We start from the raw sequence: 15,521 nt of genomic DNA, 5'->3' as shown, positions 1-15,521 counted from the left end.
TGCCACCATCATGTCTGTGCTTGGCCTCTCCACATGGCATGGCTTCCTCACAACATGGCAGCCTCAGGATAGAACTTCTTACATGGTAACTTGGGGCCCAAAAGTGGATGTCCCGAGGAATAATGCTGATGTGGCATTGCTTTTTCCACCACACAGCGTCACCTTCTGTGGCACTTTACTGGTTATGAGAGAGTCACAAACCCATTGAGATTCAAGAAGAGAGAAGGCCCCCATCAAGAAGAAGATGTGGGTGCAAGAGGCTCTCTGGGCCACACCTACACTTCCTCCTAATTCCCCATCATGAGGCAGTACCCTCTCACCTTGAGCCCTATGGGATCCCAGCCTGTGCCCAGCCAGGTGAAAGAGTTGGTTTCTGCGGCAGGATGAGCACTGCATCCCGGAAGGCAAGGAACCAGCCTGACCACAGTGCACACTGGAGCCTCCCCGCCCAGGAGCCTCTATGCTCACTGTTTATTGAGCACTTGCTTCATACCAGGGCTCCTTGCTCAGGCAGTATACACTATATCTCATTTAATCCTCATCAGCAACACTATCAGCAGGGTACTTAGTTATCCCCATTTCATGGAGACTTGGAGAGCTTACATTAACTTGCCCAAGCTCAGAGAGCCAAGCAAAAGGCAGTCAGAATCTGGACCCACATTCTTAACCACTGTGTAGAGTGACTTCCACAGTGGGGAGAATAAAATTAGGAGCCCTGGCTATCAAAAACAAGACCCTTGGAACACCTGGGTGGCTCAGTCAGTTAAACATCTGACTTCGGCTCAGGTCATGATCTCACAGCTTGTGAGTTCGAACCCTGCATCAGGCTCTGTGCTAACAGCTCAGAGCCTGGAGCCTGCTTCAGATTTTGTGTCTCATTCTCTCTCTGCCCCTCCCCTGCTTGTGCTCTCTCTCTCTCTCTCTCTCTCTCTCTCTCTCTCTCTCTCTCTCTCTCTCAAAAATAAACATTAAAAAATTTAAAAAAAAAAAAGAAAGAAAGCTCAATTATTTTACACATCCCGTGAAAAGAGAGCCAAACCCCACCATGACACGTTTGATCTTTCTAAAGGCCACCAAAGTCCCTGTGGAATTTCCACATGGTGAAGTGGCCCAGGAAAACCATGTTGGACTTTCCTGAGCCGGCACAGTTGGTCACACCTCAGCCACGGAATCCATTCATGATACGAGTCTCCTCTACAAACGCACAGAGGGAGAAACACATCCTGTGTGTGACCTCGGGGAACCAGAATCCTGGTAAAGTCAGCGGGGCACCCAGACAGGAAGCTCTCCCCGCCTAGGCTCTTCCTTCTCTTCAAGAAGTCTCTGGGACAATGAGGAATTCTTTCCCTGCTCTGCCTGCCACCGCACATGTCATGGTCACCTGCCTGCCCTCCTCCAACCCTCGAGGGAAGTACAACTTATTTGGGTCCAAGAATGAAACTTACTTTACCCATCACCCAGAATAATACATTTAAGAAGGCAAAACTTTTACTCTTGATGCATTTTCCATTTTCCACCCGCCCCCTGCCCACCACCACCAAAAGCATTCAAAATTGCCTGTTTCTTAGTGGCGTCAGGCTGCCAGCGTATAACTAAGGGGTGTCTGCACTGTAAACCCACCCAAGAGACAACCTGTGGTTGTAGAGGGTCCATTCCCAGATGCGAGTAAGAATGAACACGTCCCCAGAAGAATATTTCTCAAGTGTGTTCCTCAGATAGTTTATGGCTATTGAGAAGGGGTGGAGGAATGATTCCTTGAGAAATTCTGCATTTAACAAAGGAGATAGGGAGTATGGCTTTCAGGGGAAGATGAACACCTTCTTCCAAACTTATCTGACCATCGAACCTGCTCCTCACAGAGCTGCTCTGGGAACCCAGGCTCTGGGAAGGGCCTTGCGCTCCCCATCCCCGCCAGTCTGGGACAACACATCTGGTGACCATCTATCGCCATGGCAGAGTGCTTGGTATGCCTCTGGACATTTTGATGGACTGAGCAGTGACCAGCTTACTCAGTTATGGCAAGGACCCAAGCAGTTCCCAAAACACAAACCACTATTTGCACTGTTTTCATGGGAAAAATAGATACAAAGGGTATTCTGCACAAACTATGTTATAACCGAACTACTAAATCTTTCCAACTGATAATATGCACGAACTATGGCAGAAACAAGGGCTTTTGTGAAGGACAGCACTTCTGCTTACCATAAAGAAAGAGTTCTGAATTCCAGGTTTGAATTCAGAGTTCTGAATTCAAAGACCTGGTGGTAGCAGGCCCATATAGTGTAATGCCATGATACCATCTGATGTATCTCTGGGACTACCATGCTGAATATATATGAAATGACCTCGGACGTGGTATTCTGTCTACACTGCTTTTCTGTCTACATTGTTTTAGGGTGTCTTCCCTTGCTGGCAAGCTGTCAGCTGTCACCTTCCAGTGCTATCAAGGACTCGGACCTTCTCTCTCCACATCTGAAAATGACCATTTCTGGCTGAAAAAAGGAGAGCCGGTAAACTAAATAGCCACACCTGTTAGAACGGAGTGCCTATGAGAGTATAGAGCCTCTAAGGAAGGGCTGGGCCTCTCCAATCATGCACGGGCTGCCTTTCTCACAGCTACTGCAAGGACTCACAGACCTGGACTGCAAATGTCAGGGCTCCAAAAGGCTGCAGAGTTCCAGGGGAGAGAAATTCTGTTGTGAACAGGTGCTCAAGGTGACAAGAAAACCCACCTGGATATACATACAATGGAACACTACTCAGCAATGAAAAGGAACAAAATCTTGCCATTTGCAACTACATGGATGGAACTGGAGGGTATTATGCTAAGTGAAATAAATCAATCAGAAAAAGACAGATATCATGTGTTTTCACTCATAGGTAGAATTTGAGAAACTTAACAGAAGACCATAGGAGAAGGGAAGGAAAAATAAGTTACAGAGAAGGAGGCAAACCATAAGAGACTCTTAAATACAGAGAACTGAGGGTTGATGGGCGTGGGGGGTTGAGGGGTCAGGGGAAATGGGAGATGGACATTGAGGAGGGCACTTGTTGGGATGAGCACTGGGTGTTGTACGTAAGTGATGAAACACAGGAATCTACTCCCGAAGCCAAGATTACACTATATACACTGTAGGTTAGCTAACTTGCCAATAAATTATGAAGGGAAGGGAAGGGAAGGGAAGGGAAGGGAAGGGAAGGGAAGGGAAGGGAAGGGAAGGGAAGGGAAGGGAAGGGAAGGGAAGGGAAGGGAAGGGAAGGGAAGGGAAGGGAAGGGAAGGGAAGGGAAGGGAAGGGAAGGGAAGGGAAGGGAAGGGAAGGGAAGGGAAGGGAAGGGAAGGGAAGGGAAGGGAAGGGAAGGGAAGGGAAGGGAAGGGAAGGGAAGGGAAGGGAAGGGAAGGGAAGGGAAGGGAAGGGAAGGGAAGGGAAGGGAAGGGAAGGGAAGGGAAGGGAAGGGAAGGGAAGGGAAGGGAAGGGAAGGGAAGGGAAGGGAAGGGAAGGAGAAAACCCACCTGGGAATAACCAATAATGTTCCCACTGTGGTCGAGAACATTAAAATTGATGACAGGACCCTGCACCTCTGGACTGCTGAATTCAGAGTCGCTGTAAATCCGCACCACAGGGGCTCCATTGGGGTACCGGAGAGCACACAGGGCAGTGTAGGTGTACCGAGCCAAGGTGAAGGTGTGCTGCTTTATATTCTCCATTCCACCTCAAAAGCGATTGTGAAATGTCAGACAGAATCATGAACTTTCCACATAATTCACTCAGCCATTTTTAAGAACACAAGATCATTCTAACCGGCAAAGCTGGACCTCAGATTAACAATTGTAAGTATGGGTAAACATGGTGTGGTAGTGTCCATATGGTTAATGTGTAGGTCTGGGGGACTGAAAAACACCTTACTGTTGCTGTTTCCGTGGAATCTCCCATAGGAATTCCTGTCATCCTCTTTGTTTTCTTTCTTTAATAATGCCACTTAAGCATTCGGAGAATTTAGACCCTTGGGTTACAAATGGCAAAAAAGCACCACCTTATCTTTAAAAGTATCTCTTTTTTTTTTGCTGTATCTTTAACATTTGAATCATTTTTTGAGAGAGAGAGAGAGAGAGAGAGACAGAGAGAGAGAGAGAGAGCTCAAACGGGAGAGGGTAGAGGGAGAGAGAGAGAGAATCTCAAGCAGGCTCCACCCTCAGCGCAGAGCCCAGCACGTGTTTCAAACCCACGACCCTGAGATCATGACCTGGGCCAAAATCAAGAGTCAGATGCTCCACCAACTGAACCACCCTGGCACCCTCAATGTGTAAGTCATTTCAATAGGATCCAGATCAATTAAGGATACATGTTACAGCATGGGTGAACCTTGAAAACATTATGTAAAAGAAGCCAGACACAATAGGACAAATATTGTATTATGCCTCTTAATTAAGTGCCTAGAAGAGGCAAATTCATAGAGACAGAAAGAATGGAGATTACTTGGGTCTGGGAGGGAGGGGAAATGGGCAGTTACTGTGTAGTGGGTTTCAGTTTGGGATGATGTAAAAGTCCCAGGGATGGTCAGCGGTAGATGGCTGCATAACAATGTAAACGTGCTTACTGCCACGGAAATGCACACTAAATTGGCTACAGTGATGCATTTTATGTTATGTGTACTTCACTACACATTTTTTCAAAGGAGCAATGAGGTAGGAACAATCAGGGGTTTGCCTTATTACGGACCAGGTATTGTCAGTCCGCTTTCCGAAGCGCCCCTGGAGCTATCAGACCTGTATCTTGCTGTTCAGCCATCTATTAATATCTTTCTGGGGAAAGTGCTCATTTCTCAGTGCTTGTCTTTATTATCTCCTCTTTGTCCTGGATGCTGTCTGTTCACTTCCCTGTATTACCATCAGTGCCACCCTCCTCTCCCGTGAAGCCTGTCCATTCCCTCCACGCCTGCCCCGTATTGGGCTCAGGCTGAGAACCTGCAAGGTCCCGTTACTGTGACAAAGGAGAGAAAGGAAGGACTGCCTAATCTTTAAGCCACACCCCTGGCTCACCACCACCCCACCTCCATATGGAGGGTGCAAGCAGCACCACCCAGCTCTAGAAGCTCAGCCTCTGGAGGAGTGCCCAGGAGCATGATGGAGGGCGGGTGCCTGGCTCGTGAGGCAGAGGTTCTTCTAGTCCTAAGTGTTTGTGTCAGGCCCCACACGATGGGGAGTGGCATCTGTGTGTGTGTCAGCCCACAGTGAGTGTCCCCCACCTGCCCAACACCCCAGATACTTGCCGGGATAGACAACGTGCATCACTACAAAGCCCAGCAGCAGAGACAGGGGCTCGGGGTTAGGCATTATTACGGCCTAGGCCAACCCTCCCAGTTACGAGGTCCCTGGCCCTGGAGAAGGCACTTAACTTCTCTGAGTGTTAGCTCTTCATCACACAGTCCCCCCCGCCCCCTGAGACAGGAGGGAGGACCCAGCAAGGTAACAGCAGAATAAGGTCTCAGGATCTGTAACCATCCCCAGACCAGGGACCAAGGGTGGGTCTTCTGCTTCTGTGAAGCGACTAATCTCCTGATTTGGAACGTCTCTTACTGGTTAAAATGTTCTTTTAACTGACAAAAATTAAAACCAAAAAAATGTGGTGCAGTCTCTTGCTCTTGCCTCGGAAGTCATTCCGAAATTCTTTAGAATTAGCTTCAACTGCATTCGCTGTACAGCTGCCCTGTGCCAGCCCCTCGCACAGCCCCTGGGTCCTTATCTAAATCACACCCGTGCCGGGACACCCTCAAGGACACAGGCACCCTCAAGGACACAGGCAACGGGAGCAACTGGATAAAAGGATCCACTGACCTGTGAGGCGCTCTAGGGCATCAAACCCGTGTTTTAGTGCTATCACGTCAAGGAACGAGATGGTGCCATCTTCAAACCTGTAACAGTGAACAAAGCAAGCCGAAGCTTTCAATGGAAGGAAATATTGTGCTTTGTAGTTTAATATTCTAGGGAGAGGATTTGCTCAGAACCCTGTTACTGCAATCTTAATTTCCTTATAAAACTAATGTATTATGAATTAGCTATATGACTCAACAATTAATGAATTAACTATGAATTAATAATGATAATAAGAGGTGCCTGGGTGACTCAGTCAGTTCAGCATCTAACTCTTGATTTCAGCTCAGATCATGATCTCACAGTCGTGAGTTCAAGCCCCACATCAGGCTCTGTGTTGACAGTGCAGAGGCTGCTTGGGATTCTCTCTCTCTCTCTCTCTCTCTCTCTCTCTCTCTCTCTGTTCTCTCTCTCCCTCCACCCCTCCCCTGCTTGCACTCTTTGTCTCTCAAAATAAATATTAAAAACTTTAAAAAATAATAATGATAATGAATTAGTCAATAATGAATCAATTACTAACTGATTAATCACCAGTGAATTAATAATAATCTCTAATAAATTAAACATTGTTAGCCAATAATTAATTAAGTTATTGATATATAGTAAATAATTATTCATTAACCAATAATCAATAGACTCTTGGAAAAAAGGAAGGGTTTGTTTGTCTGTTTGTTTCCATCAAAGGTTGTACATTCTTGGGTTATCAAACAATTAAGAACATGGTCGGGGTACATGTTCAAAACATATTTGGTTTGGGTATTAAATCTCTCGAGTTCTAGTCCTAAGTCCACTAGAAAAAAATGAGACTTCTGGTGGTGAATAACCATTCTGCTTTCTAGGAATCTTGGTGCAGCACCTGCCGTGAGGCAACCCGCCCAGTCGAAGGCCAGAGGTCTGGTCCAGCTCAGCCCGCCCCCCTCCTGCCCGGTAGGAACTGCCCCACTTCTGGCCTCCACACATTCCTATTGGCTCCATAAAGTTTGAGTTGTCATTGTGATCTGCCTTTAATTTATGTGATGCTGTGCCTGTCATTCTCTTCCCGTTTGGTTATACTACTCACTACGTTATCACACCCAGATACAAAATGTCTTACAGCAGAGTTCCTGTTCCAGAATCCCCCAGCTATGGAGAAGTCCGAAATAAAAGAGACACCAAATAGCCCCACTGATGCCAACTCTATCTGGGCACTTCACCTATATGAGCTCTCAATAATCGTAGGCTTTCAGAGACCCACTTTATAGGGAAAACTAGGTGCAGAGATCAAGTCATACACCCCTGTCCCCACTGCTGCTGGTGCGTGGTGAAGCCAGGATTCACTCGCCAGCAATCCAGCTCTGGGGCCCACAGATCTGACCCGTGACTCTACCGGTAGGGACACGCCCCTATCCGCAGAACCTGAGTCTCCACCTGGGTCTATGTGGGATCTGACCCCCTTCCCATCCAGGCTCCGGGTCTTCTCAGGCACCAGCAGGGTCACTAGCCCCCTGGCCCAATACCATGGTATTCCCCGCTGTTGGACCCAGGAGAACCCTGGGTCAGCTGTCACTTTCATCCTCTCACGCATTCAACCTCATGGGTCCCAGCCATCACCCTGTGGGAGAGCTCCTTGGCCTGCCCCGCACCCCGTGCCCCGCAGCCTGAGGAAGATGCATACACCAGCAAACCCGGGCAGAGGCCTCTGCCACTTGCAGGCAAGTAGCTCCCTGCCCCCAAACTTCCCTTTGTCACTCACAGGGCTCACAGAGCCTGCTCACAGCACCCCACATGTCTGGTGGCTTCTGAATTAACTAATTCTTCTTGCCAACCAGCCACCAAGCTGAGGAGACTCCAGCTGCTGAAAACCAGCTGTGCCATCAACATGCATGCACACTTGTTCCAGAAGATGCCATCTTTTTAAAAGACCGCTTTGATAAACTGCGGCACCTCTTGCCTGTGCTCTGGGGAAAGGCCCGGTGGCCGACCCTCCTTACCCTCCTGAGAGCCTTCACGGCCTCCGCTTGCAGCCCTTGTCCTCTCACAGCTCCGGACAAGCCCGCACACGGGGGCCCAGTTCACTGAGCTGCCTGGGGCACCCTCCAGCCGACCTCTGCCTCCATTCCTGCCTCCAAACCCCCTAACCCTGGTGGCCGAGCCCAGTCCCTTGCATGATCCTAATAGGGGACACATGCCAGACCCCTGCCTGGCTGAACTCTAGCCAGCCATCCCCGAGTTACCTTTCAGCCACCGACTGTCTTGGGATATAGAAGTCTTCTCCTGCAAGGTACGCAGCGGCCGTTCCTCCTCCAAAGTAGGTTTTCCTCAGCAGAGGAGCCACACGATTATTCACCAGCAAAGCGCCCAGGCCAGTGGGGAATCCAAAGATCTTATAGAAGGAGAGGGGGACAAAGTCGGCCTGGTGAACCGACAGGTCCAAAGGCGAGGTGCTCACGTAGGAGGCTGCGTCAAGCAACACGAACCACTTCCCAGGCACGCTCACGGGGCACATCCGCCCGGCCTTGACCTCTCCTATCCAGGACAGGGGGTATCTGGTTCCGGAAAAGTTACTCTGAGCAGGGTAACAAAAGAGGTGCGGGAGCTGGCAGTCAGGGTCACTGGCAGCAGTGCCCCGTGTCTCCGCCGCGCACACGTCCTCCGGCCTGACTGGGATGGAAGTGACGTTCATGGCCGTGGTGACCTTCCTCATGCCCACCACAGACGTGTGGCTGTCAGTGAGGTAACAGAACAGACTCCCGTTGCTCTCCGGGCCCGGGGACACCCACGGGAAGGCCTCTGCCACCAGTTTAAGAGCAGCCGTGCTCCCTGCCGTGAAAATCACGCTGTAGTCCTCTGTGGAGGTGTGGAAGTGCTCCAAAATCCTGGAAGAAGCACAGTATCATGCCAACTCCTTGGTCTCACTAGTGTTAAATGTCCAGTGGTAGCTGCGTTTCTACTGAATGTGACATCTCTCTACCTTCACATCTAGAAGACCCACACCGGCTTGGCCACCCTCGCGGAGTTAGGGCAGGGGCCAAGCGGGCCACAGGAAGAGCTGACGAGCAGGTTCAAACTGGCAAAAGCACCTCCCGCCTCCCAAGTCCGCACCCTCCTAGGACAAGGCAAAAACCCACGATGATCGTAATCCCAGGACACACTCACTCCCCGGTCAGCTCTCTGTCTCCGCCACAGCAAGTGGTAGGTCACCAACTTGTTTCGCAGCACTTTTCATACGTGGCAGCCCAGCACCACTTTCCAGTTGGAAATGACTTGAAATTATAGGAATTGAAGGAACGTTAGGCACCCCCCGGAAATTACTTATGAAAACTAATTATTCACCTGTGGAAAAACATAAAGAGCTGTCCGAGGCGTGCATACTCGTAAAAAGGTTGGGTGGGCTGGGGATGAGTAAAACAAGGCGCCTAATGAAATGCAAAAGGAAAGCCCAGACTGAATGTTTTTCTTCTCTCTGAAGGTGAGACTTGGGAAGTGGTCGCTCCTTGTCGCTCTGGCCCCCGGGCACCCTGGCACCGGCCCGAAGCCACCTGAGACGGCCGTGAGCACCTCAGGGCCACCCACCTGCGCTTCGGCTCCACCTTGCTCCGCACCCACTGTCTCTCACCTTCCCGTCCTCTGCCCCTGATGTTCATCATCGTGCACTTGACCATTTAGCTGACCGTGATCTTCCCGAAACCAGCTCAGAACCTTTGTGGGAGGCGGTAAGTGGTAGGAAAGCAGCCCAGCCACCTGGGGGCGCCCGCTCGGGCTGGCACCTTTGCCACTCACCTGTAGCGCACGTGCTCCACGGTGTCATGGGTGAGCTTGCTGCTGATGTTCTGGCTGTGAGGGTTACCTGGCAGGTTACAGAGAAAGGCCATCAGGCCACTACTTGTGTCTCTCTTCTTGTGTTCCTCCCAATCCTCTCCCTCAGTTTCTCAAAGAGTTAAGCATACCACCACTGTCTGACCCAGCGATGCCCCCCCATACACTCAAGGGAGGTGAAAACATACATCCACACGAAGAGTCATGCGCAGAAATGCTCACAGGCAGGTTTGTTGGCAAAGCCAAATCCTGGGGACAACATGAATGTCCATCATGAGCAGACAGCAGATAGCTGATGAGCAGATAGGCAAAATGTGATCTATCCACACAATGGGAAAGTAGTCACAATAAAAAGGAACCCGCTGGCTAGGTCATGAATGAACCACAAAAACATGTTCACTGAAAGATACCAGACACAAGGCGTCACACAGTATACGATTCCATTTATATGAAATGTCCAGCAAAGGCAACTGTACAGAGACAGATTCAGAAAGTAATGGATTTAGTGGTTGCCTGGGACTGAGGGGGCAACAGGGATTAACTATAAATAGGCATCAGAGATCTTAGTGGGGGAATGAAAATGTTCTAAGTGATTTATAATGATAGTTGCACCACTTGGTAAAGTTACTAAAAATCGCTAAATTGTACATTTGAAATAAATGAATTTTATGATATGTAAAATATAATTCAATTTTTTTAAACCAACCAACCAACCTCCGCCCCCAACTAGTAAAGCAAGATGGGATCGGGGAAGAACATTCTGGAGCTGGAAGTCAGCTCTCAGGCAGACAGACCAATGCAAGAACCTTTTCTACAAGTTCCCTGACAGGTGGTTCTGATAATTAACTCCAGGGAACCAAGCACACAACCTCAGGAGGCTGCCCTTTCTCCCCACCCCCTGCCGCCCACCCTGCCCCCAACCATGAGACAGAGCCATGAATGCCACTTAATCTAAGTCCCCATCTGTTGCCCTGCATTCACACCCCTGCTACCGGCATCATTCCCGCAGAAACACATCTATCTCCTCCAAATATGTGAAAGGGACCATCACATCTCCCCTTAGCCCATTCTCAAGGCTAGAGTCTCTCCTAATTTCTTTTTTTTAAGATTTGCTTAAATATTTATTTATTTTGAGAGACAGAGAGAGAGCAAGAAGGAGAGGGAGGGAGGGAGAGAGAGACAGAGAGAGAGAGAGAGAGAGAGAGAGAGAGAGAGAATCCCAAGAAGGTGTCATGCTGACAGTGCAGAGTCCCACACGGGACTTGATCTCATGAACCATGAGATAATGACCTGAGCTGAAATCAAGAGTTGGATGCTTAAACGACTGAGCCACCCAGGCGCCCCAAGTCTCCTAATTTCACTTGTCAATTTCTAGTTCTCCTCCCCTCCTTGGATGCCCCATGAGTGTGACCCATAGTATCATTACCTCCTCAAAACATGGCCCCCAGACGAGGACACAGACCTCTCAAGGGGCCGGATGTGCAGGGGTGAGGCACAAGCATTTCTCAGGAGCAGGACCACAAGACCACATTAACACAGTCTTGACCTTTTTTGTTTTAGGGTTCGTTTGTTTGTTTTCTCATATATACTGTCTGGTCACACTGGATTTCTGGTCATTGAAGCCACCAATGCTCCTTTTCCATAGGCACTAGTAACCCAGGGACATGGTACTTACCCTTGCTTCCTCTCGCCACCCTGGTTTTTAGCTCAGCACCATCAGCACTACCTACAGTCTACAGATCGTCACCTCTCGGCACCTTTCCCACAGCTAGGACAATTGCAAAATTTAAGGAAGACTTGTGGGTCTCTTTGCAAATCATGGGGTAAAATCAAGATAAGGTCCCTCAGTGACATCTCCCCTACAAACGACTCCCCAGATTTAAATATCTGCTGACTGCCCAGGACCTTAGTGTGGCATGATAGGATTGTCATGAACTGAGGCAGTCTGCTAAGGGATAAGGGCTTGTGCTCTGGAGCCCATTGGCCTGAGAGCCACTCCCCCAGCTCCAGCGCTTTCTGACTGTATGGCCTCTGGTTAGCTGCCTCCCTTCCCTGAGGCCCACTTTCCTCACCTGTAAAACAGGAGTGATGACAGAACCTGTACCTTAGCTTGTTTGGTAACAGAACCTGTACCCTCGTTTGGCTGGAGAATGGAGGGAGAGAGAAGAGATCAAGCCTTTGGAACAGTGCCTGAAGTGTATAGTGAGTGTTTAGGAGAGGGTGCTCGCTGCTATTACCATTAACAGCCAGAGCTGTTTTTAGTTCAAGCTCCCTTTCCACGCTTATCTCCTCATCACATGGTGCTGCTGATTAATGTCCTCCAGGACTGCCAATTGTTTTCAGAATAAACATCAAACTCTGCAGAGCACCTACAATGCCCCTACCTACCTCTCCATTCAGGTCTCTCCCACCCTCCTCCCCTCCTCTGTGCTCCGGGGCTAATTCCTTAAACCACTAAAGGATCTTGGTTCATGCTACTACCTCTGTCTGGAATACCCTTCTCCTCGTGCCCAAGTGAATCCCTGCTCATCCTCCAGTCACCCCTCTCCTAAGGCAGCTTTCTCTGACACTCACACTGCCAGCCCTGTCACTCTGCAACCACAGACCCCGTGGTATCATGGGCCTTTTGTTCACAGCCCTTCAGATAGTTGGTCATTTACATTTATTTGGAGCTCACTTGATTAAGGTCCTGTCTTGACCAGATCACAGTCCACGAAGGCAGGGCCTGTGCTTCCTCTGTTTTCATTGTCGCACCGTGCCCCCCACAGCAAAGTGGCTCAACACACATTTCTGGAGTGAAAGAATAAATGAATGTCCTTCCCATCACCCCACCCTCTGCACAGGGTCATCCTGTCAAACACAGCAGCTTTGTATTTCTGTGCCCTTCTGACACTGACCCCTTCTTCTGGAAGTAAACCTTGTGTCCCTGAGCCAATCCTTCCTATCCTGGCCGCACATGTATCATAGGGACGGACCTGAGTGCTTGTTTGACGCCCTTCTCCCATGGGGTCTATTCAGCACTGTCCTAAATAAATCTGATATTTATTAAGCAGAGATAGATCAGCTGAATGTTGTTGGCTACTATTCATATAAAAGTCGGTTTGGGTGTGTTTTTCTTTACCATAAACATTTTCCATGAGATCATTAGTGAAGCTTGTGAGCTGACTCTGGGGGAACAATGTGGCTCCTGCATGGTCAAGGTAGACGGTTCCTGAAAGAAAACACAGAATCGAGCTGGGGTTATTTTCCAGAGGTATTCCACTCATTTTACCTAGATGTGATTTGTGTGAGCTTGAGTAGTGGGCACCACCAGGCCACTGATTTCTCCAAGCCTCTTGATATGAGCTTCTTAATCCAAGGCATGGGCAATGCAAGATTGCACTTTCAATACTGAATGACCTTTAGAGCCCCAAGCAAGCCTTCCTGATTAACCAGCTCTTTTATGAACCTGGAACAGCATCCCACACAGAGGAGGAGCCCAACAGACATTTGTGATTAATGACAGTAAAGCAATTTCACATTATGACTCACTTCCTATCTGGGATTTCCTTGCCTCTTCCCTGGTGGGCGAGCCCTGATTATGCTTTCCCACAGTGAATTCTATATCCCTCAACCCTAGAACAGCTTAGAGAGCTTTGGAGATGACCAGGAATGTAAATGTGCTTTCTAGCTTCTCTCATAAACAGAGACAGGCAAATTTAGATGAGAGTGAGCTACGAAGGTTTTCCCATCAGATGAGGGAGACCAGATGGCTGGATAACTCACCATGTGTGCAAGGGTACTGGAACATGGGCCAGCTGGTACATGGCTATGGATAGGAGGCTCCAGTGATACAACTTCTTAAGGCACAGCAACTTGGCAATATCGTCCACACTTTAAAATGCAAACCCTCTTTGACCTAGCAACTCCTCTTTTAGGAAAATACCTATGATTTGTGAACTGGCCTGCACACGAGGACATTTAGTGCAGCATTGTCTGCAATAGCAAGAGATTGGAAATGACTTAAATGTCCATGAACATGTGTTTAAAATAAAGAATTCTTACACCTCCAACTAGTACTTTATAAGTAGACATGGAGCACACTCTGAGATGCATTTTTCAAGAGTATACAATGTGAATAGATTCATTCCTTCTTTCATTCACTTAAATGGGTTTTGTTGTTGTTTTATGCAAAATAGATTTTTTGGTTTCTTCTTTTTTTAATGTTTATTTACTTTTGAGAGAGAAAGAGAGAGTGCAGGGGGTGGGGGAAGGGCAGGGAGAGAGGAAGACAGAGGATCTGAAGAAGGCTCCACACTGTCAACAAAGAGCCCACAGAGTGGGGCTCAAACTCATGAACTGTGAGATCATGACCTGAGCAGAAGTCAGATACTTAACAGAGTAAGCCAGCCAGGTGCCCCTTTTCGGTTTCTTTTATAACATCTTTTTTGAGATATAATTCCCATACCATAAAATTCACCCTTTTAATGGTACACTTAGCAGATTCATAAACCATCACCACTATCTAATTTTAGAACATTTTCATTCATCCCAAAAAGAGAGCACATACTCATTACCAATCACTCCCCAATCCACTCAGCCCTAGCCCCTGGCAACCGCTAATCGAACTTCTGTCTCTACAGATTTGCCTATTCTGGGCATTTGATATAAATGGAAGCATGCAAAAGTGGCCTTTTGTGTCTGGCTTCTTTCATTTAGCATAATACTTTTAAGATGCATCTGTATTTTCAAGGTGCATAATATGTTCATTTCATTCCTTTTTAGGACTGAATAGTATTCCATCGTATGGATGTACCACATTTTGTTTATCCACTCATCCAATGATAAACATGTGGGCTGCTTCCATTTTTTGACTATTATAAACGATGCTACCATGACTATGTGCAAGATTTGTGGGGACATCTGTTTTCTCCCATTTGGTGGGTTGTTCTTTCTTATTGGTATCCATGGAAGCATAAAAGTATTTAATTTTGATGAAGTCCAATTTGTCTATTTTTGTTGTTATTGTTGCTTGTGATTTTAGTGTCGTAAGAAACCATTGCCTAATCCAAGGTCCTGATGATTTTTGCTTATGCTTTCTTCGAAGAGTTTTATATTTTTAGCTCTTTCGCCCATTTTTAGTTCATTTTTTAATACAGTGTGAAGTAGGGGTCCGCCTTCATTCTTTTGCATGCCAGCTACCCCAACACTATTTGTTGAAGAGACTACTCTTTCCTCTACTGAATAGTCCTGGCCTTCTGTTAAAAAGCAACTGACCATAGACATATGGGTTTATTTCTGGACTCACAATTCTACTTCATCAGTCCACACATCTATTTTTGTACCAGTTGTACGAAATTGTACCACCAAAGTTGTACCACATTGTTTTGATTATTGTAACTTTATATACATTTTACTTATTTTACTTTTATGGGAAGTGTGAGTCCTTCAACTTTGTTCTCTTTCAAGGTCGGTTTGGCTATTCTGGGTCCCTTGCATTTCTGTAAGAATTTTAGAACCAATTTATCAATTGCTGCAAAAAAGTACCTGGGACTTTGATCAGAATGTCAATCAGTCTATAGGTCAGTTTGGGGAATATTGTCATCTTAACAATATTTAGTCTTCAAATTCATGAATACAGGATGCCTTTCCATTTATTTAGGTCTTCCTTTATTTCCTTGGATGACATTTTGTAGTTTTCAGTATATAAATCTTCTACTTCCTTTGATAAGTTTATTCCTTATGTATTTTGTTCTTTTTGACGCTTTCCTTTATTTCATTTTCACAGCTTTTCTTGCTAGCATCTGGATATCAAGTTGATGTTTGTGTATTGAGCTTGTATCCTATAACCTTACTGAACTTGTTTTTTAGTTCTAA

At 47.4% G+C, this 15,521-nt stretch overlaps 1 protein-coding gene across 5 annotated transcripts in view; it reads right to left on the bottom strand.

The window, feature by feature from the left end:
* The window catches only part of MOCOS (molybdenum cofactor sulfurase), a 57,501-nt gene that overhangs the window by 38,501 nt on the left and 3,479 nt on the right, over positions 1–15,521 (bottom strand). For all 5 annotated transcript variants that reach the window (XM_025931303.2, XM_086682765.1, XM_086682767.1 and 2 more), the window contains 5 exons: positions 12,787–12,876; positions 9,630–9,696; positions 8,084–8,725; positions 5,835–5,911; positions 3,513–3,712 (listed from right to left, as the gene is read on the bottom strand). In XM_025931303.2, the coding sequence (XP_025787088.1) occupies positions 3,513–3,712; positions 5,835–5,911; positions 8,084–8,725; positions 9,630–9,696; positions 12,787–12,876 (1,076 nt within the window). The remainder of the gene's footprint in view (positions 1–3,512; positions 3,713–5,834; positions 5,912–8,083; positions 8,726–9,629; positions 9,697–12,786; positions 12,877–15,521) is intronic.

The sequence above is a fragment of the Puma concolor genome, chromosome D3, assembly GCF_028749965.1.
Source record: "Puma concolor isolate L17-30 chromosome D3, mPumCon1.1.hap2, whole genome shotgun sequence".
Classification (NCBI taxonomy): Eukaryota; Metazoa; Chordata; class Mammalia; order Carnivora; family Felidae; genus Puma; species Puma concolor.
The sequence above is the reverse complement of the archived record's forward strand: the minus strand, read 5'-3'. Positions and strand labels throughout refer to the sequence as shown.